The sequence below is a fragment of the Carassius carassius genome, chromosome 5 (assembly GCF_963082965.1).
Source record: "Carassius carassius chromosome 5, fCarCar2.1, whole genome shotgun sequence".
In the NCBI taxonomy this organism is placed as follows: domain Eukaryota; kingdom Metazoa; phylum Chordata; class Actinopteri; order Cypriniformes; family Cyprinidae; genus Carassius; species Carassius carassius.
Genome location: NC_081759.1, coordinates 3,171,799 through 3,195,316, shown reverse-complemented (window position 1 = coordinate 3,195,316; position 23,518 = coordinate 3,171,799). Strand labels below are relative to the sequence as shown.

General features: G+C 40.3%; 1 protein-coding gene across 3 annotated transcripts in view; it reads left to right on the top strand.

Moving 5' to 3' along the window:
- The window catches only part of LOC132140620 (mucin-2), a 118,297-nt gene that overhangs the window by 28,849 nt on the left and 65,930 nt on the right, over positions 1-23,518 (top strand). For 2 of the 3 annotated variants that reach the window (XM_059549451.1, XM_059549448.1), the window contains exon 2: positions 1,380-5,191. In XM_059549451.1, the coding sequence (XP_059405434.1) occupies positions 2,211-5,191 (2,981 nt within the window). In that variant the 5' untranslated portion in view covers positions 1,380-2,210. Of the gene's footprint in view, positions 1-1,117; positions 1,227-1,379; positions 5,192-23,518 lie in introns of all 3 variants that reach the window. The other variant, XM_059549450.1, reaches the window with a different exon arrangement.

Below are 23,518 nucleotides of genomic sequence, written 5' to 3'. Positions count from 1 at the left end.
GCGGTCGCGCGCTTATCCATAGATTAGGGCAAGTTAATTCTCACACTTTAATAGTATTTATAGCTCCTAACAAGCTGTGTGACTATGAGAAGTTATTTCCTAAAAATTTACGTCTGTATGCTGTTTTACCTATTGCTCGCATACCAGCGATTATCCCTCTGTAGGTCATGCTGTAGGTTGCCGACCCCTGGCGTAATGCAACGCTCTGATGACATATTGTCTGTGTGAACATGGTGTAAATAGGTATGCAAATACATACGTTAACAGTCAGATAAACTTTCCAAACATGGCCATAGGCTAATTAGCATGTGAAACTAATGGCGCTTTTCCACTACACAGTACCAGCTCGCCTCGGCTCGAAACAACGTTTGTCTTCTTGCTGTGAGAAACAGCCACATCCCGAGGATCAAAAACAACATGCACTCGATTTCCTCCATTGTCCTGTGTGTGTAGGTAGCGGTTGTGTGTTGCGTAGAAGATTACGTCACGGCAGTTTCCTGCAGCGTCGCTATGACAACCAGGTACTATTGTGGAGGTACTATCTGCAATGGAAAACGGAGCGAAAAGCGAGCTGAGCCGAGGCGAGTCGAGCCGAGTCGAGTCGAGTCGAGCTGGTACTGGTAATGGAAAAGCGCCATAAAACTCTTTTGCCAAATACAAGATATTATAGTGGAAAGCTGTGATATGCAGTTGTGTTGAGTAAGATGCTCTGTGCTGTGATTCAGTCTGACCGATTCCCCATCTAATAGGAAAGTTACACTGAGCAAAGGCTTGTACCACAAGACATGTACACAGACATTTAACATCCTCTCATGACTCTGCGGACTGTGATTGTCTGATCACAGACAGAATGCAGTGCCTGTTAAGAGTGACAGTGTGTTCAGAATTCCCTGTGTCGATCAGTCGTCATGCTTGTGCCTCCATGTGCCAGGGGGGTTGCTTAAAGACAAGCCAAGTTAATTATCATTGTCAGTCTCTAACCCTGAATATCTCTTAGCCTGCCCCTTCTGAGACACTGCTGAGTTAAACACCAGCTCCGAAGCTACAGACAAGCTAAAAGTACTCTCAGTGTCTATCTCTGTCATATATTTGACCCTAAACTATTTTTATTTCGTAGACTGCCTCACTAGGAAATGGAAGGAGATCAAAGACTTGATTATTGGAGAGAACTCATAAAATCGAAGCTTGAGGCAGTTAATTTAGCATAATTTAGGAATCCTATTTAGGTACTTATGTATGTTCTCAGGCATGGTTTTATGTTAAAACCAACTTTTGTGTATGTGCTTGTCAAAGTAAAACATGATTCAGAAATAAAAAAAAATCAATTTTGGGACATAACTGAACCTTCTTTATTTTATTTCTGTTTCCACTTTGCTCAGATGTTCCAGTTCTGTTCCTGTCTCAAGAAAATGATGAGGTGAACGACTCAAGTAAAGAAACTCAAGGACAAATGTGAGAGATAAAAGTCAGCTTGAGATGCATTGCCTAGTCCTGGACTGTCAAGATATGCTACACCAGAGAGGACTGTGCACACAAGCTTTGAGTTGGAAAGTAGGGCATTAAAGGTGTCGGGACATCCTCTCACTGGTCAGCCTGAAAACTGTATCCCATTAATATTTTATTTGCCTTGATATTTTTAGGACAAGCATGGTTACAACTGCTGCAGATGTACATGGTGAGAGTTATGTGACGTGAGATTTTGCTCTTGATTATGAAACCATAATGCAAAGGACCATAAATGCCCAGAAGGCCATACTCGAAAGCATTCCCTGCCAAAGTTTAATGTTCTTCAGGACTTACGCAAAGAGAGTATCACCAAGGTTGCTCATTGAGTGTTTAAGTGCCTCTTGGGACTAATGGGGCTGAAGCTCAGGATACAACCTGTCCCTCTTTTGCGTATAAAGACACTTGCTTATAAAGACTCTTGATGCCAAAACCAGAACCTACTCTGACAGCATTACCACAAAGACTTACACATAAACCCTCAGTCATGTGACGTGAGGAAAGGACCAGTCACATGCTCTGCTGCCGTCGGCTGGTCTGTTTTATTTTATTTTTGTTACTTCAGCATTTATCATGTTCAGAGTTTGCCAAATGTCAAATATTCCGTGTGCTATAACTGAATTTTTTAATCTAATTAATTGTTCATTCACATTTGACTTGTGAAAACAGAAAGAAAAAAAAACACAGTCAAATTTTTATTAATATCTATGGTCCATAAACTACTCTTGGATAACATGGTGAGCAAAGAGCCCAACCATTTGCCAACTGTTCACAGCCACAGCAATGGCAACCCAGACAAAACACCCACCACAGTGACTGTGCGCTCAGTGCTCCTCAACCGGAACTCTCCAGATGTTGAAAACAGGCTTAAACGGAGACGAAGTCGCACACAGCAGGTACGCTTTAAAGATTTGGAGGATGATGATGTGTCTAAAGATAAAAATGAGAAGGCGAGGAGTAAGAGCCCAACAGAGGTTCCAAACTGGCAGAAAGAGTTGACAAATGGACCCTCGCTGGTGGGAGCAGTCCGTGGGGACATGGAAAAGACAATTGGAGCAGTGACAGCATTTTTGAAGAGAGCGCCACCGCACCCACTTACTCCTGGGCCTACCAGACGTTGCTGGGTCCCAACGAATCCATGTTCACTCACACTGCCGCTGCCAACTCAGCCATGCAGGAGTACAGCCATCCAAACCTCACCCAGTTTGCAGAAGCCTCCCTCGCTCTCTGCCATGCAGACTCGCAGTCACAGCCTGGGAGGAGCTGGGGATGACGGAGAATCCTCCGATGAGCTGACTGCACAGGTCTGTGTTCCACCTTGTAGATCACAGAAGAGCTCTGTCCAACATTGTACCCCTGCTGAGCAATCAAGGTGCCAGAAAACTGAGGACAATCAAACTGTCTCTGCGGGTACATCAACACAACTCCAGCCATGTTCTGCTGCACCACAAAAACCGTTTAGAAGGAGAGCTAGGAGGAAATATTTAAACAGAGCAGCAAGTGATCCTGGGAAACCTGAGCCTCCTTGTAATTCTCCAACTAAAACTGTGCACAGAAGCCACCAACAGTCAAACCAACACAAGAAGCTTCCATCCAAAGTTGTGGCACACAGAACTTCAGATATCGTGCCTCCGCAACGTTCCCCCACACCCAACACTGTTCATAATATGCCATGTAGTGTCTCTTCCACACAGACTGAATTAAGCAGTGATTCAAAAATCCAAACTGTCCCAGATAACACAACCTCTGAGGTAGACCATGCATCATGTCCATCTCACACTGCACCACCTCCATCAACCACATGTCCCAAAGAAACATCACAATGTTACCCACCACAGGCTGCTGCAGAGAACATCAATTTGACCCCCACTGTACCAGAGCCTTTGTGCACTACCACAGCACAAGTCATATCCACTGTCACCACAGCCTCAACACATGGGCAATCATGCATGTCTCCTATTGAGTCTACAGGACATTGCTGCACACCAAGTATTCAGAATATGGCAAATTGTAAGACTCCCCCAGAACCTGAGTCCCAGTGCATTCCAGATTCACATACAGATCCCACAACTCCTGCTCAATCCACGCCTTGTTTCCAGACATTGGATGAAACCATTCCTTGCTCCAACACAGCTGGCTCCAAGGCAGCGTCCTGTTCTCAAGGAGCACCTGCAGTTGCCTCCATGTTCAGTTCCACACGGCCATGCCAGAAGACTCCAACACAACCCATGGCATGTAGCAACACCTCAAATCAACCTGTGTACTCTGTGATATCTCCAATACAACCTGTAACTCCAAATCAGTCTGTGCCAAGATGTATGAGTCCTAAACAGAATGAGCCATTGGGTAGGTCCCATACCCTTCCTGTGCAAACTCCTATATCAGCCACACACACCCCAGCACCTGTTCAGCCTTTATCATCTTGTAAAATTCCAGTACAGTCTATACCATACTGTGTCAAAGACAAACCAGCAACCTTTGGCTCTCCCTCTCAACATATGTCATCTCATAAGATTCCTACACAAAACCTCCATCACAATTTGATGTCATTTTCTCCTGAGCCTTCCTGTGCCACTACTCCACACCCTGCTTCACACTTTAAGGGCCTAGTTGCAGTTGCGGCACATGCCATTCCTGTTGCACAAACTGCTGTACATTGTATTTTGGATCAACAGAATGTGGCAACCCATGTGACTCCTTCCATGCCAGTTCTGATTTGTAGCCCTTCCACACAACCTGCGCCAGTTAAACTTTCTGTCCAAGCACTGCCACACTGCAATGCTAGTATGCAAAATGCAGTGTCTTGCAGTAATCCCTCTCAAATCATGCAACACTTTAAGGCACCTACTCAAACAGTATCACACTCCAAATCATTTCCACAAAACATGTCACCTGTTCTCTGTCCACGCGAGGCATTGATGTACGCTAGTAAACCCCAGGAAACTGTGCTTCCCTCTGCTAATTTCAGGCATTCTTTACCTCCTTACGCCTGCCCTCCACAGACTACTCTGCTGTACTCTAACGCTGGGGTGAGCCCCTCCCCTCCTCAGGCCTTCTGCTGCACTCAGGACAGACGAGACAGGAGAGAGTTCATGCTTCCTCCCCCACCACCTCCTCCTCCTCCGTACACCCCCCGGAAAGAGGGCTCCTCTACTCCTGGACAGCACCGTAAGCCTCCTGTCCCCAAAGCTGAGAGCAACAATGCCGAAAAGGACAGAGTGAAAACTGGGGTAGTGAAGCCAAATACTGAAGCAGGAACTCACCATCAGGCGGGTGAAACCCCACCTCCTATCCCTCCCAAAACTAAGGCAAGAGCTACAGTGAGGCCCACCTGTTTAAGCAGCCGACGGGCGATCCTCGGTCCAGAATCCCAGGCCAGTGCTAACCACTTGCCTCCTGCTGGGGGGACAAACCCCCAGGCCCCCCTTGGACCAGCGGAGGGCCAAACAGACACTCTGCGGCAGGTGCAGGAGCTACTGGGGGGACTTATGTCTGGGGCTAAGTGTAAGCTGGATCTGGCAAAGGCAAAAGAGAAACTGTTTGGCCCAAACGGCCCTCTGTACGACATTGGGGCTCTGCAGTCTCAGCTGCACAGTCTGGAAGGGGTGTTGGAGACCAGCCAGAACACCATCAAGATTTTATTGGACGTCATTCAGGATCTGGAGAAGAAGGAGGCAGAGCGAGATGGGTGAGTAAGCGAGTGAGTCAAGGAATAATGTGGTAAGAATTTCAAAGCATACTTTTGTTGGTAAACTCAAATGGGTAACAGTGTTGATTCTCTTCTTTTTTGTGGTTGGTACAGAGGAAATTAGTGAGACATAAACAGCAGGAAATTGTTCCAACTCTCTGCTTTTGCCTATAATCCTATGTTGATTGTCATTAACATGTTCCAGCAGTGATATCTTTGATACTTTTTAAACCTCCCTCCCATCTGTCCACTCATCAAGTTCATCACTGAGGGATAAGATTGTTTTCATAAGAAAGGCCTCGCAGCATGTCTTCTTGCTGAGAGACTTTTCACATTTCTGTAGACTAGAGAATGTGCTAACACATTTTACTTTTTGAAAAGTCTCAAGTAGGATGTGTGAAGACACATTCAATGATGCAAAGTGTTTGCCATATTCTGTGCAATGCTGCTTTGAGAGACATCAGAGGGGTATTACTTTGTATTCACAAAATAAAAACGTTCAAAGAATTTAAATATATGAAGCATTGTCTGTCAACAATTCATTTAAGCATTTTCAAGATTTTACTTTTTATTATTTTTATTCTAGTCCTCTCATACAAACTTAAATTTATGTGGTCTGTTATGTTGCACAGTTGGTGCATGACTGCAGATGATTAGAGTTCAAATCCTGCTCAGTTTTTCTCATTTTCATTAATACTAGTGGCCTTAGATTAAATTTGTACAACAAAAATACAAATAAAACTGTAGCAGCTGTTAAAAAAAATTAATATATTTAAAATACATTTATTTCATACCAAATATAGTTAAAATTCATGAATATATTTACTGACATACCACTCAAGACTTACTGACGTAAAAGTTATAATTAAACTTTATTTCCAGTACTACTTGTGTAATATATTTATTTTTCACTATATGGTCAAAAACAGAATATTGCAAACACTATAAATTTTCACTGTCTGGTGCTACATTATGTTGCTACATAATACTATTACATAGTTTTTTTCAAGTTTTTCAACATGAATTTCTGTATTTAAAGGCACAATATGTACGTTTTTTTATTATTATTAAAATATCCAAAAACTACTAGAACAGCTATATATTTTGCTGACTTTTTTACTTACATTATCCCAAATGTTTTGAAGAATGTTTAAATACAAAGAAATATGCAGTTTTTACTAGTGGCATGGGCTGTGTCCATAGAGTCATTGTGTCACCTGCCAATGACATTATACACCCTTGATTTCTGGTTTTGTTTTGTAGAAAACATGGAAACTCCAAATATGCTTTAATATGTTCTGAGTTTTATTAGACAGGTGACAACTGCAGAGAGTAGCATTATAACAGAACTTTCAAACATATATAGTATGATAAAACAGCGCTGCTTTACCCCACATGCGCATGAACAGAAGGAGCGGAAGCGGTCGACTGTGGCATAATAAAAGCTCCGCTGCATTCGAGCCATGTGTCACGCTCGTTCAGCAGCCTCATCTCCCTTTGACAGCTTTCAGCCTCACCATGCATCATGCTACAACGTTAATAAATCATCAGCTTATCCATGAACATGATTTCTGCCCGAGTCCGATCGGATTGCATTGGCTGTGGGGATAAAGATGACAACTCCCATAATTCCACACTCAGTCACAGTGTCATCAAACTACGCCATTGTTTATTTGTTTGTTTTGAATACGCGCCCTGTAGTGGCAAAAACTTACATATTGTGCCTTTAAATTCCTAAAACAAATGGATCAAGTAAATTAGCATTTTACACATTTAAATATATTATGTTTGTTGTGCATTAATTAATTTGAATTAACTTAATCAAACATGCCATAAAAATACACTTCTGTGTGTGCCAAGGCTTTCATCATCTACAACATCATTTTAAGAGTTTAATTGGTGATATGTTTAGTATGCATGTGTGAATCTGTCACGTTATTGCAAAATTAATCAAAACAAAATCCATAGCCTCATTATCAGCCATCAGCTGTTCACGGGCCATGAACTATGAAAAAATGTTCAGCTGTGTTGTGCCCTGTCAGACACTGCTTAAACACAACAAAAAACACATTTTTATTTCTTGAATAAGAAATGAACACCATTATGGTATGATGGCATAATGATCATCATAAAGGCTTGATGATTAAGAATTTTTGATATCATGTGTCTGTAATGAGGTAGGGTTACTCGCTGATGGGGATATTTTCTGAAAGGAAAGTGCCACCAATTTCATTCATCTACAGCAAAAATTCAATTTCCAAGATAAAAAGCAATAGGCTTAACGCTTTTAAAAATTCATGTCTGTGGCATACTAATGATGGACCAACTGTGCACTCTGATCTCAGATAGTGGCTCTGTTCTTTTTGGCACTTCTTTGTTCTGTATTTGATTCTTATATAAGCTGCTGTTTTATAAGCTATTTGTTTTCATACTGTATGTGGAAAAAGTATATGCATAGGGTGTTTTTTTGTATGTAAAATTTCCTTTCTCTCTCTCTCTCTCTCTCTTTTTTTCATATTACAAATTTTATCGGCTGTTTTTTGTTTCCAGAGCTAACTGAAGTGAAATTACATCCCGTCAGGCAGAAACATGTAATTTTTCCATTCTTTTTTCAAATATGATTTAAAATGCATTTCATTTCAAAGCATTGACATTTGCCACTGTAATGGCTAAGTTGGATTGCAGGCTACTGCAGAAGCTACTGACAGCCCAGAAGTCACTGCATAGTAGTTTGATTGGAATTATTTTGATGCTATTAAATGTCTTGATAGAGCAATTCATCCAGGCTAATGCACCGGTTTGTTTTGTGGTTTGTTTGCTGAAGCACATTTTTTTTAGACATAATCCTGCATCAACATTCATTGAATGATATTCTTTTCAAACAATCATAATCCAAACCCTACACCACCCATACAATCAGAAAGCTATGATTGGTTAAGAATTTTGTTACACAAGCAACAAAGGCCATTGATCCAGGAATGATATATGCTTGTAAAAAAAGTCAGCTTGAAATCAAAATACACTTTCTTTTATTTTCTTAATGCATAATTCTTGTCTTATTGTAAGCGATTAGCTTGTGCACATTAATACAAACTTTTTGTATCAAAATTTTTTTTTTAAATGCAGTAACTTTGTTAACTTACTCTGCGTTTGCGTTTGAAACAACTTTCCTTTTCAGCTGATGTCACCAAGCTCTCTTATTTTTCATCCCCTTCCCTCCATCTGCATGACTCCATTCTGGTATTTATTGCCATTTCACAATCTGATTGATTCCTAATGCATAAAATCAAGTCTTGTTATACATGTATTTTATTTTATTTTATTTTTTTAATTTTTTAATGTCCTGAATTTCAGTAAATGTATGACAGTGAATATGAGAACTCAGAACTAGAATAACAGTACTGAAGTCAGTCAGCGGACTCTGCCCCGGTTCAGAAATGCCTCGCTTAAGAGAAGGTTTCCAGAAGACACTATGGCCTACATCAGGGCATTTTCTTGCTTTTATGAGGGTATTTACAGAATGCAGAAGTGGGACAGTGCTCAGGAGATAAAACAGCTCTGTGTACAGCAGAGGGAATCTGTTTTTTCTTGAACGACCGTGCAAAACACAAAAACACAGGCAGAGATCAAAACTGCAAGGCATGCATAAACAAAAAAAGCTCACACAAGACTTCAATGCTTAGTTTCCTCATTTACGTGTTGTTCCTAACCTGCATGACTTTGTCTTTGTTTAGCATGAAAAGTGATGCACCAGTTACAATGTGTCGTATTTTCACCTTTAATTTATTTTCAATGCGTAATGGTTTTTATATGACTTCTGAAGACAGAATGTCTTTATTAAAAAACAAGAACTTAATTAAATAGCAAGGGTTAAAAAGGGGCAATTTTTTATTTAATGTTGACTTATTTGTCTTCAATGTTCATGTTTATGTAAGCTATGGAAATGCTCTGAATATATACTGTAACTTCAGCTAGTCCATCACTACAAAATGTCAGTGAAATCGATTCAACAGTTTTGATTAGATGTGCATCTTATTTTAGTTTCTGTGACTGAACAAATAGCATGAGTATTTTTAGTGAAGCAGGACTTCATAAACCCAGGTTAAAAGCACTGCTAACCCCCTTCAGAATAAAAAGCATGAAACCTGACTCAACCTCAACAGAGTTTCAAAAGAACATAAATCCAGCATTTATCATAGTGGGAAAAGCCTTAGAAAGTGATGATTTTAAGTGAGGATCATTTGAGGCAGTTTGCTTCATATGGCCCATAATGCACACAAGGTTGTTTGTTGTAGCTGATGAAGGTCTGAGAATTACCACTTTCTTGTTCCTTTGAGAATATTCAAACACTGGTGTGCGAAATTAGTTCATAATTGCTGTGTAGCATTGCTCGCTGCTTTGTTTGTGGCTCCAATTAGTCTAATAACATTGAGAATGGACTTAGAAAAGGTAGAACGAAAAGCAATATTCTGTGACCAAACACAGTTCAGTTTAGACCCTGGAAGGAACACTTCACTTTTTTTTGAAAATAGGTTCATTTTCCAACTCCCCTAGAGTTACCCTTACCAAAAAGTAGTATACTTCAATTACTAATTTAATACTATGACGAGTGGGGCGTGGCCGAGAGACGTGGGATCAGGAGTTAGGAGTTTTAATTGTTAAAAAAACTTTGTACACTTTGTGTGTATAGTATAGTCTCAGTAAACTACTAGTTTAGTAGTTTTATACTGCAAGTATACTCATAAGTTTTGTTTAAGTGAACTTTACATCATACTTTAAGTATACTATGTCCCTATTTAGGTTATAATTTGTATATAATTTCTTGTATGAATATTTGAACATACAAAACATCCAAAGAAAGAACAGAAAAACATTTTATTCTAGCTTCATGTATTCTTTTTTTTAAACACTTTAATGTGGGTAAGTTTCATAAAAAATAAAGAAATAACATTTTGAACAAAAAGCTGAAAAAAGACCTATGAATTGGATTCAGAATGATGGAGTTGATCAACACCCCAAAGCTTGACTTAATTATTACCTCTTCATCGGTTGACATTTTATTCCATAGCGTTACAGTTTTGATGCTGTTTTATGTCAGATGATCGTTAGATTACATGTGCTAGTATCTGGTTTTTCTCTTTTAATCTTCACTTGTGTTTTTTGGGGGGGAAATTCTGTGCAGACGATGTGTACTAGCGCTCTCTACTGTATAATAATGGAAAAAAAAAACGGATTCTAGGAGTATAGCTCAAATATATTTAGAATTTTTGTAAGTACTGTATAAGTCAAGTATACTTAAATATCATTTTAAGTATATTTCTGAGGAGTACATAAAGCCCATTTCTGAGAAGTACATAAAAAGCGAACTAAAAGCATACTTTCCTATTTATAGGGGTGGTGTTGGCGCAGTGGATAAGACACATGTCTTTGGTGTGAGAGACCCGGTTTCAAATCCACTGTGAGACACCAATGTGTCCCTGAGCAAGACACTTAACCCCTAGTTGCTCCAGAGGCGTGCGACCTCTGACATACAGTATATAGCATTTGTAAGTTGCTTGGGATAAAAGCGTCAGCTAAATGAATAAATGTTTCTCAAAATGTTATAGTTTAAAAGAAGTATACTAATAGCACAATTGAATAAACTTCTTTTTCGTAAAGGTAAACAGTTGAGTTTTACCATTTTTGAATACATTCAGCCGATCTCCGGGGTCTGGCGGTAGCACTTTTAGTTTAGCGTAGCATAGATCATTGAATCTGATTAGACCGTTATCATCTCGCTCCAAAATGACCAAAGAGTTTCTATATTTTTCCTATTTAAAACTTGACCCTTTTGTAGTTACATTGTGTACCAAGACCAACGGAAAATGAAAAGTTGCGATTTTCTAGGCTGATATGGCCAGAAACTATACTCTCATTTGGTTGTAATAATCAAGGAACTTTACTGCCGTACCATGGGTATGAGACATTACGCAGCGCCTGAAAATAGTTCCATGAAAATAGTTCAACAGGCTGTTGAGGAACATTTATTTGTTCATATCTCGAACATCATTCTATTGTATTGCATTATATGTACGTTCAGAAACCACAGAGCTTTAAAACTAAGCATTTATATTATCTTACTACATATTGCGAGATATATGGCCCTATTTTAATGATCTAAACACAAAGTGTAAAGCGCACGGCGCAGGTGCACTCAGGGCGTGTCCAAATCCACTTTTGCTGTTTTAATGATGGAAAAACGCGCATTTTTGGAATGGGTTGTCCATATTCTCTTAATAAGTAATGGGCGTAACGTTCAATAAACCAATCAGAGTGTCATCTCCCATTCCCTTTAAGAGCGAGATGCACTCGCGCCATGGCGGATCGCTATTTACATGGCAGAATTTGTTGGCAGAAAAGCTGAACGCTTCTCAAGCGAAGAAACCGATCTGCTTGTTCGCGAAGTTAAAGCACGCAAGCAGATCATCTACGGGGCAGGCAGGAATCCACCAAAGCTTCGCGAAGTAAAGAAGGCGTGGGATGAAGTAGAATTTCATTCATCATTATAAGTAGTAATAAATGCACTTGCTAATTAAATAACGTGGCGCTGGATGGGAAAATGAGAACGGTGCCGGACTGAAACTAGCAGACACACTTGCGCTGCGCCTTGCGTTGCATTGTGCCGGGTGTATGATAGGGCCCATAGAGTGACAACTGATATTTATATGCATTATATATTAGTAATCTGCTATACAGTTAAACATGATGTCATTGATTTACATTACAATATATCAGAATTTCAGAATTTCATGATAGGCCTACTTTTTGGCCATAGAAATATTAGCATCTGCTCCAAATAGCACATTTTTCTTAGTTTGGGCCTATGATAAAAAACAATTAAGGCACTTTTACTTCATATTCTCTCTTTCTAATACTACATGAGCCATAAAATTAATTAAATATGAAGTTCCACAAAATACATATGTGCAAAAACAATCCAAAAATGTAATAAACTGTTCATTTCGGGGGAATAAAATCTGGCTATTACTTGATGTGTCAGGTTTGAAATGTTTATTGCTGATATTATGGTTTACATTTTCAGACTTTCATAGTCCTCTTTGCCATCATGGATCGTCGTCATTCTAGTTTAATGTCATGTTTAGCAGTTCCACATTTTTCATGCATTCTACCTTTAAATTAGTCATCAGAAAGAGGAGTCATGCAGTTGCAAAGTCATAAAATATGTACAATTCACTTCACCATCATTGAATGTTTTTTTTTTTACGGAGCGTCTCTTTCTTGTTTTTACATCCCACACATTTGGGGCTTTTGCATTTGTGGAGGCTAATTGGAGTAGGCATTGAACATAAGGCCTCGTCCAGGACCAGTTTCCTCAACCCCAGTCCTATTGGAATCAAGAGGAGGAAACCGATCCAGGATCAGAAGATCCAGGGTTATTTTACATCAACACAGATGGTGGTGGGTGAGGAGGCTGGTGTGTGGCTCATTCGATCCACGTCAGAGCACAGAGAACACAAACAAGGCCGTGGATAAGCTGGGCTCCTGATACCTCTAAGCTCGGAGAATGGAGAATGGTCTTAGAAAAGCCATCGGAGCTCTGGAGCAGCCAACTCAACAGATTTGATAATCAGACGCCACTGCTGTCAGATGTAATCGAGCACAAATGTGAGGTTTAATGGATAATGTTGTTTGGGTAACGCAATTGGCCCATCTGGAAATGTGGTCAGTGTTGTGGACGCGTGTGATGCTTGTTTTTTTCAGTAGACATACACTGGAGTAGAATGTGTCGAGACCGCATCGATTTAGGATATTCCTGAATAGAAAGTTTTTGTCTTTCTTTCTAACTATCGTTCTTCATTCTTGCTTTCCTTCCTTCTTTTCTATTTTTCTATTTATCAGTCTCCCTTCTTTCTCTCTTTCTTTCTTTCTTTCTTTCTTTCTTTCTCTTTTAACTATAGCATTTTTTTAGTTGGCCACGTAAAGCTGCACATATGAGTTTAATGTTATTTTTTGTGTTTATTTTGTTTCTTTTTTTATATTCCTGAACAAAAAGTTTTAGAAAATTGTAAAAAAATTCGGATGATTTTGCATTATAACACACTCTCACACACACACACACACACACACACACACACACACACACACACACACACACACAGCGAGAGCAAGAGAAAGAGAAAGAAAGATTTTTAATTTAAGAAAACTTTAACTTCCTTGTACAGTTTTATTGAAGCATATAGATGCTCTTTGGGAAATCTCAAATCATACTGGAGAACAAAATCATCATATATTATGTCAGTTATGCATATCAATTTCATTCATTTACATTATTCTGCTAAAATGATTTGTAATAGACAAGTCTGCATTGAATTTGAACGCAAAAATTAACGCATTTTCACTTGCGGTCTCAGATTTTTGACCTTCATTGTATTTGAATTGTATTTGTATTTGAGATTAGACCTGATCATGTTCCGGAAGTAGTGGGGTGAATTTTACATACGTGATATACATTTTTAGAACTTAATTTTGTTTGTTTTCTCAACGAAAATCTTTTGTGCATTCCAATAGCTCACTCTGTGAGTGTTTTTGTTGAGAGCGATAAACAGCCCTGCATTTGACACTCTCCCTCCTACCTGCTAAACATGACTCAGTGTGCTGGAGTCTAGATCTCAGCAAGTTAACATGCCAAACTCACACCTGCACATTAGGAGGCTCTCGCTCTTTCTCTCTCCACGCTTGCACGGATGTGTATTTTAATGGCTGCTCAACCAGCGTACAGTCCCCCCAAATGACAAACTTGTTCGTGTTTGAGGATTTTGGATGCTGTGATATAAATGCTATCTATCATCCATCCATCCATCCAACCATCTTCAATTATTCCTTTCTTCATTCCTTCTTTTTATCATCACTCTTTCTATCTTCGTTCTTTCCCTTTCCATCATTTTTTCTTTCCTTCTTTGTGTATCCTTTTTTTTATTATTATTTATTGGCCATGAAATATTGAACATACAAGCAATTATGGATTAAATATTAGACTGCCATTACTTTATTTTCTTTATATATATCAATTAACAAAGACATGTTTCCAACTTGATTTGACCATTTTTTTTACTTCTTGCATTAAACATTTGGAATCTAATTGGCTATAATGGCTGTTTGGTTGAAATGATAGGTTTTCTGATTGGGGAAAAAAATCCCTTTTAAGCCATTTCAAGGGCAAACGCATGAAAACTGAGAAATGCATCAAACAGCAAAATATCTCAACATAAAATCTCAAGTATTGAGATTTGTCTAGTGGCCACAGTCTGGCTGTAAATTGATATTATGTAAACGGCATTTCTCTGTGATAGCAGAACCCTTGCATCTGTTTGGTGAAATGGTTTGCTCTATTGATCCATAGTTCGGATGAATAGATTCAGGCTTGATTCATTGCCACCAGGCTCTGTTTGCACTTCCTAAATGGTGTTTATCTTGTGGCTGTCATGTGCCGTGACTGCAGGTTTACATAAGAGGAGCTAAGGAGTATGAAGTCAATTACCCTGCACCTCCACATCCACTTTATAACACTGAGGTTATTTATCTGGAAAGTGACTCCTTTCATTCAGAAACAAGTCAGACAGGGTGTTAGACATATGAAAGAGAAAGAAAGAGCAATGAATACAGACACATCTAAAGAGAATTGCTTCAGTGGCTGTAGTAGTTATACTGGTGATGCATATGTGTTAACAGATATTGTAGTCATTGTTTTAGGCTACGGTAATGCAGCCTAAATGCAATTTTTCTTTTTTTTCACTCCTTTTTTTTACATTTTTGGGAACATTTTCCAGCTTTTCTGTCCCCACAAAGCATACAAAACCCAATAAAACACACTCAGACAGGTTTTCTGTGAATGTCAATACAAACTGAATTTGTCTAACCAAAGATTTATTCATTTACAGAGTGAAATCTTTGGTTAGACAAAAACAATTTGAGCTGATTTTAAAGTGCTGTAAATAGGTTTTTATTTATTTTATTTTATTTTTTTTGCAATTTGTCTTTCTCTATAAAGCATAGCGAAAAAATCCATCATTTGTTTACAGTCCCCAGCGGCACCTTGCAGCGCTTTCAGAAATGTATAATGCAAGGTTAAACGTCCAAACAAAATCACTCCAGAGACATATGTTTATACAACAGTTAGTGTGGTTTAGGGGGCAAACAAACACACACTGATGCTCCCGCTGTGGCGGTAAAGACACCGTAATTAATCACACATGCCCCGAAGGCATCCATTTAGTGCTAGTTTCTTCCTCAACAACTGCAACCAAGAAAGTTCCATCCATTTCCATTTTGTTTCGTTAGTTGTTTTGAAGTGCATCACCAAAGGATTCCATTATGCTGCTTTTGGTCGCCAAAACCTAGAGTAAAGTACATTAACAGTCACTTGATTACACGGAGATTACGGTCTGCGGTCAATAACCATTGTGCCCTACAGCAATATGCTTAGTTCCAAGGGGACGGTCTCTGCAATTAGTGTGCTGTGCACCGCTTTCAATAACACGCACCTGATAAATGGCGAATAACTAAAAATCTTTACAGAATTAACTGTGATACACTAGCTAGAGAGTCTCTTGGCTGCCAAAGAGATGATTCATTAGTCTGGCTTCATTAGTTCATTTGTTTTTTAACTATTTGCATCAATTTAAATAAAATCAAATGTCAAAAAAAAATTTTTTTTCAAAAGGATGAACTTTGTTAAAATACAATTAGCTGTGGAACAATCAATATCCAGTTAGTTAAAATATATGAGATGGAAATTTTATATTCAATTCAAATACATCCAAAATTAGTCATATTTAGCATTTCTGTTTTATGTTTGCTTTTTTTAACCTGAAGCACAAATCAATTTTATTTATAAAAAAAAAATAAAAAAAAATAGGTGTGGTATGTCACATTCTTTTTGAGATCTTAAATTAAATTTAACATGAAATATTCCTTTACAGTTTGAATCTAGGTTTTAATATTTGCCCACCACACAAAATACAACATATGCTTTTCGGCAGTGATCTCACAGCTTAGCTTTTATCGTGTTCAGATTGATGTTAAAGTAATTCAAACTATACATAATAAACAGGTTGACTGGTTGAGCTGGTTCTGTGATGCAAACAACAGTGAAAGTGTTTATTAATCAATATTCTGCCCTTGTAATAATCATTTGTGTGAAAAAGGAATAAAAGTTTCTGTGTTTCACTACCACTAGTGTTTATTTCAGCTGGAATCTGCAGGGAATTGGAAGTATATTTTTGAAGTTTTGCAAAAAAATGTGGGTAGATAGAGGCTCATCTTTCCAATGAACCTGCGCTGGGTTTAGAAAAGCAATAATGCTCTTGAGGCCACACAATGTTTTGAATGTAGTCACAGCTAAAAGGTTTGCAGACTCTGCTGTACATCATACCTAACAACATCCTTTAGCTGTGACTACATTCATGCATCTTGTTGATGACAGGTGCTATTACTTTTCTAACCGATTTTGCCTGGCAGATGATAAAATGGGTAAAAAATAGTGAGACCTGAGCCATATAAAGAGGTGAGAATATCATGGAAGATGAAAATGGGCGAGTAAGCATCCAACTAGCAATAACATACAAACATTTTCTTCTTAATTTTACAAATCTAGTTTAATATACAGTGCGCTGAAAATAATTTGGTGTAGGGTTACTTTGAAACATTTCTGACTGCTAGAAAATGAAATAAACAATCACACAGAAATGGCAAATAACATTGAATTGAACATGACAAGCAGAAAAGCTGAAATAATTTTTTATAGTGTATGCATGGTATGCACAATTTCTGTATGCATGTTAACTGGATGATGTACTAGAGGTTATTTGTAAATATTGTAAAAAAAAAAAAAAAAAAAAAAAAAGGAAGTCTTTATTTACCTTTTATTTTTATGCCACTTGATACAATACACATTGTTTCAAAGCTGCTTCACAGTAAAAAAGAGTGAAAAAACAGATTCAATCATGCAAACTTAATCAAATATGAGATTCTATCATTATTCATTGTCATTAGTGTTATTATTCAGCTCAAATGAGTTCGGTGTTTATTCTATTCGGTTCAATAACAGTCTCGATTTTGCAAAATGCATTAATTATGTTGACAAATGTTGAGGAGTCCTAAATGTATGGTTCCCACAATGCAGTGCATCCATCTCTTAACTTCCATTTTGCGCCATTAAAAAGGCCAAAATCCCATTTTATACCCAGTACTCTTACAGAATACTGTAAAACCGGCATGCAGTAGAATATACGCTGTTATAGAAAGCAATGAGGACCTGTGTAGTATGTGATTTTTAATGCCATTCCTAGTGTCCCTAAAGCAAATGTATATGTCATTTAGCTAAATCAAGTGCACCACCAGGTTTTTCAGAGTTTCGATGCACAACACCGGTGGCATTGCATTGCTGTCCATCACACTCAACAGTCAGCTTGTTGACTGCATGTTTCTCAAACCTGACAGCATGTCTCCTCCGGGGCTCGATTGAGCAGAGAAAAATAAGCTTGCCAAAACTCAAAAGACGTGTCCATTTCTAAAGCGTGCTGCCTCGTGGGTTGCCTATAAACTTTCGCTGTCATGTTATCCGTGAGCTTTTGTTTTTAGAAGCATGTGTATAATGAGATGGGCAACAAGACTGCCTTTATCCTGCACTTATAAATTGCTTGGATCGGCATCTTTCTTCGTAGATGCGCAACACGCCTCATATTTATAAACTTCATCAGCTTCAAAGTGTGCCGGAAAGCTTGTTTTACTCTGCGAGGTTGCCCAGGAGAGATTCACTGTTGCATTTCAGTCAACCAAGTGTTCTCCACAAAGACTTAATTGCATCATTTTAGACAGACTTTGCGGTTCATGGTTTTGTTCTTCGTTGAAAATGCTTGAAGCACGTACCGGTTTTGAAATGACTCAGACTAGCTTGTACAAATTAACATGCATGAAAAAGTAGCAATTTATTTGGGCTTGTAAGGAAAAATGTTCTGAATTGGCTTGATGTAGGAATAAATCACTATGCATTAAAGTTATGCATATTTCAGATGCAAACCAAAATCACTGTTCAAAGAAAAGATCCTTGCTTGGGTAAATCAATGATGTTTAACCACTGGAAAGACAAGATATGTGAAATTGCATTCTGCTAGTAAATGTGTGCTAGTCTAACTTCTTCACAATGAAAACAATGTAGCAGAAAACAACAGAAAGAGGATAATGACATAATTTTGTGTCATTACAATTGCTGTGATCAGTGCCCCATCAAAGATGATTAGTCTTTTTTATAAAAATGCATTCAGGAATGTTTAGCACATGGAGTGGAGCCCTGCGTTATGTGATTATGATGTGTAAATGGCTTCTCACTTAATTTTATTCTCTTGTTGGTTTTTAGTTTGTGTCTCTTTTAAAGCAAGTCACTTCATTCTGTAATCATTAAATGTTTGCTTGCTTATGCTGAAGCTCTTTTGAATTTTCTTTGTCTGAGCTATTATTTTATTTCAAAGATGCTAACATACAAAATAGCTTGCCAGCAATATACAAATACATTACATTTAGTGTGAAATGGTGTGTGCAACCCATTTTCTTCTGTAATGTGAATAACTGTATTTCCTATAAAATTAGCATTCAACAAGTGAAAATGTGTAGGATGGAACTTACAACTGAACATATCAAAATTCAAGCTACGGTAATGCTAAAATAATTTTGATACAGTAGATATCATGCACTGATGAATCATTCAAACTAAGACCAGTAATCATTTTATATATTGTCAATTTTTATTGCTTGTTGACTTAAAATTTTTGTGGTAATGTAATAACTGCTCACATTCATGTCGTATTTGAGTAAAAACTGTATTAATCAACTGAGCACCAGTAAGTAAACCAGCAACATGAAGACTTGAACATCTTCTCTATGTGTCTCAAACAGCTGTATTCAGTTAACCAGGAAAAGACAGAAAATGCATTTAACCTTACACTCAAATCCCCACAGAGTCTCTCTCAGAGTAATTAACACTCAAAGGTCATCTCAGAGAACGGATCTAAGAAAACTTGGGGTAATTTTCAAATGTTCTTGTGAAGTGTGTCATTAATCAATCTTCTGCCTCGTTTGGCTGTTGTCACCACATTTCATAATCAAGCATTTTTAATGTTTTAAACTGGAAAGAAACTATGAAAAGTGATTTATATTGCAAAAAACTGACACTTGTGACAGTGCACAAGTTGCCATTGTGATGCTAGAGCACTGTATAAAAGCAACTTTCCAATTTATGTACCTTTTGAGTGAATTACTTGAAACACCCATTTTAGAACAACAGAATTCAGTAACACTTTAGATTAGTGAACAATTGTAATGACTGGGTGAAGGAGTGGCAGGAAGCAAGTGCGAGATTAACACAGTTTAATGGAGACAATGATACAAGACAATACTTGAGACACAAAGATGAAACAGGAAGGAATACACTGTCCAGGATGATGGCGATGGGTGAAGTATCCGGAAGGCGGAGGTGAGTGGGCAGCAGGAGAGGGTGACACAGGAACTGCGGGGAAGCGAGCCGAAGGTAAGTGGTGTTGCTTGGTGGTGGGTTGCGTAGAGTGGACGGGGTTCTGGGGAGACACTGACATCCAACGCAGAAACACACAAGAAAGCAAAGCATAGGTCACAAACATGAAACAACGCTCTCACAAACACAAGACGCTAGACAAGCCAATATATAGGGATGAGTAATGAGTGACAGCTGTTGCTGATGACAATTAGCGGAGACGCCCACAAACTAATCAGTGCTGACGCGTAACACACAGACTTCACCCACAAAGTGCAAAACCCTGAGAACAGTACCCCCCCTCTAAGAACGCCTCCTGGAGTTCCCAGAAGGGCCTACCTGCTTATTGTAATCATCAATAAGGGAGTGATCCAGTATGTCCCTAGCGGGTACCCAACTCCTCTCCTCCAGACTGTAACCTTCCCAGTCCACCAAATACTGGAATCCTCGTCCCCTCCGTCTCGAGTCCAGAATACGATTCACCGAATAAGTCGGTTCCCCATCTACGAGACACGTCGGTGGGGGAACCGGGGTAGGCGGATTAATACGGGAATAAAACACGGGTTTAATTTTGGACACGTGGAAGGCGGGATGTATTCTCCTGTACGCTGGAGGTAGTTTGAGGTGGACTGTCACCGGACTAATGATCTTGGTGACAGTAAACGGGCCAATAAATTTGGGGGCTAATTTGTTAGAAACAGAATGGAGAGGAATATTGTTAGTAGAAAGCCACACTTTTTGACCCACGACGTAAACGGGAGGCTTTGACCGGGGGCGATCGGCCTTGGCCTTAGTGCGCTCCCTCATCCGGAGCAGAGTCTTGCGGGCTGTGGTCCAGGTGCGGTGGCACCTCTGGACAAATGCGTGAGCAGAGGGGACCACGACTTCAGATTCCAGACTAGAAAAAACTTGTGGCTGGTAACTTAAGCTGCACTGAAACGGAGAAAGGCCCGTGGCTGACACTGGTAACGAATTGTGAGCGTTAATAAACGATTCGGTGGGCAACCGGGGGAGGCGTTACCCCTTCTAAGGCCGTCTTGACCTTCGATTTGACCTCCCATACGAGTGCTGAGACGACTATTTTCTCAGGTAAAATACACTCGGGAGTCACCGGGCGTGCGGAAGGATCAAAAAGACGTGACAAAGAATCGGGTTTGACATTTTTGGAACCCGGGCGGTACGACAGTAAAATCAAAACGACCGAAACAAAGTGCCCACCGAGCCTGCCTGGAATTGAGTCTTTTGGCAGTTCTAATATACTCTAAATTCTTGTGATCGGTCCAAACAATGAAAGGTACCCCTGACCCCTCCAACCAGTGACACCAGTCCTCTAAAGCTAATTTGACAGCCAACAATTCTCTGTTACCAATGTCATATTTGCGTTCAGGAGATAAACGATGTGAAAAAGCGCGCAGGGATGCATCTTATCGTCCGAGGCAGCACGTTGGGAAAGAACTGCTCCTACCCCCACCTCTGATGCGTCGACCTCCACCACGAATTGCCGTGTGGGATCAGGGGCTATGAGGATGGGAGCTGAAACGAAGTGGCTCTTGAGGTTGGTAAATGCAGTTTCGGCTGCATCCGACCACCTGAACGGAGTACTGGGGGAGGTCAAGGCCATCAGAGGTGAGACTAGTTGGCTGAAATTACGAATAAAACATTGATAAAAATTGGCGAACCCCAGAAACCGTTGTAGGGCCTTACGGGAATCTGGAGATGGCCAATCCATCACAGCCTTAACTTTGTCAGGATCCATACGTATTCCCTCGGACGAGACGATATACCCTAGGAAGGGAACAGACTGTGCATGGAATACGCATTTCTCCGCCTTGACAAAAAGCACATTCTCGAGTAATCTCTGGAGCACCCGTCTGACGTGTTGCACATGTTCCTGGAGAGATGAAGAAAAAATCAGTATGTCATCCAGGTAAACATATATAAACTGATCTATCATGTCTCTCAACATGTCATTAACGAGTGCTTGGAAAACCCCTGGCGAGTTGAAGAGCCCGAACAGCATCACCAAATATTCAAAGTGCCCTCTAGGGGTGTTAAAGGCGGTTTTCCATTCATCCCCCTTCCTGATGCGGACCAAATGATAAGCGTTACGTAAATCCAATTTTGTGAATAAGGATGCTCCCTGTAACCTCTCGAAAGCTGAAGCCATCAACGGTAACGGATAGGTGTTCTTTATCGTGATGTTGTTCAGCTCTCGGTAGTCAATACAAGGTCGCAGAGAACCATCCTTCTTACCCACGAAAAAGAATCCCGCCCCCGCTGGAGAAGAGGAAGGGTGGATGAACCTCAATGCCAAGGAATCAGAAATGTATTTCTCCATGGCCTCCCTTTCCGGAATAGAAAGAGAGTAAAGCTTGCCTTTAGGCGGAGACTTACCTGGAACTAAATCTATAGCACAGTCATAGGGACGATGCGGAGGAAGATAAGCAGCATGGGACTTACTGAACACCTCCTTCAGGTCCAAGTACTCTGCGGGCACGTTTGATAACACCATGGTCTCCTTCTGAAAGACAGAAACAGGCACAACAGGACAAGCAGAAACCAGACAAGACTCATGACAACTTTCACTCCACAAGGTGACTGTGTTGGAACCCCAATCCACTCGTGGATTATGTTTGATTAACCAGGGGTGACCTAAAACAATGGGAGTGACAGGGGAGTCCATGAGATAAAAGGATATGGTTTCACTGTGGTTGCCTGAGGTGATCAGAGTTATGGGTTCAGTGTAGTGGGTGACGTGTGGCAGTTCCTGGCCATTGAGTGCGGTGACATGGATGGGATGAGACACAGGAAGGACAGGAAGGTTCAAGTGACGTGCAAGGAGAGAGTCAATGAAATTACCTTCGGCCCCAGAGTCCAGAAGGGCGTGACAGTCGTGAGTGTGGTTCTCCCACCGCAGTTTCACCGAAAGGAGAGTCGAAGATGTGGTTGAGGACTTCCCGGCGGAGATCCCACCCGATAGTAGCCTCAAACTTACTACCGGGCTGGCTCTTTTACAGGGCATGAATGGATGGAATGCTCTGAGCCACCGCAATATAAGCATAGTCCTTGGGACCTCCGCCGCTCTCTCTCCTTCCGGGAAAGCCGAGCTCTACCCACCTGCATGGGTTCGTGATCGTAGACGGGACCGACCATGTTCTCTCGACTCGAGCGGCCCCTTTCCAGAGAGACGTAATGGCGTGTTGGACTGGCTTGTCTACCCAGGCAGTTAATCCGAGCGTCCATCCGGAGTGCCAGGTCGATAAGGCCGTTGAGCGTTGGGGGCAGCTCGAGGAGATAGATCTCCTTCTGAACACGGTCGGCCAGCCCATGCAGGAATCGATCCCACTGCGCCGCCTCGTTCCACTGGCACGCGGACGCCAGGGTGCGGAACTGAATGGAATAAACCGTCACCGGCGATTTCCCTTGTCGGAGGTCCGAGAGCTGGTGAGCGGCCTCCCTGCCGGCCGTGGCTCGATCAAACACTCGTTTCATCTCTTCGGAGAGGGCGTGGAATGAGGTGCAACACGGATGTTGGTTTTCCCACACCGCCGTCCCCCATAAGGGGGCCCTGCCAGAGAGTAGGGCAAGAGCAAACGCAACCTTGGGCTCTTCTGTCGTGAAGGTGCAGGGCTGCAATGCAAAATGCATGGAACATTTACCAACCGTGACAACAATGTTGCTTACTAGTATAGAATGTGGGCGGTTTATTAATACTTATAAGACACATATTAATGCCTTATTCTGCATGACCATATTCTAGATTC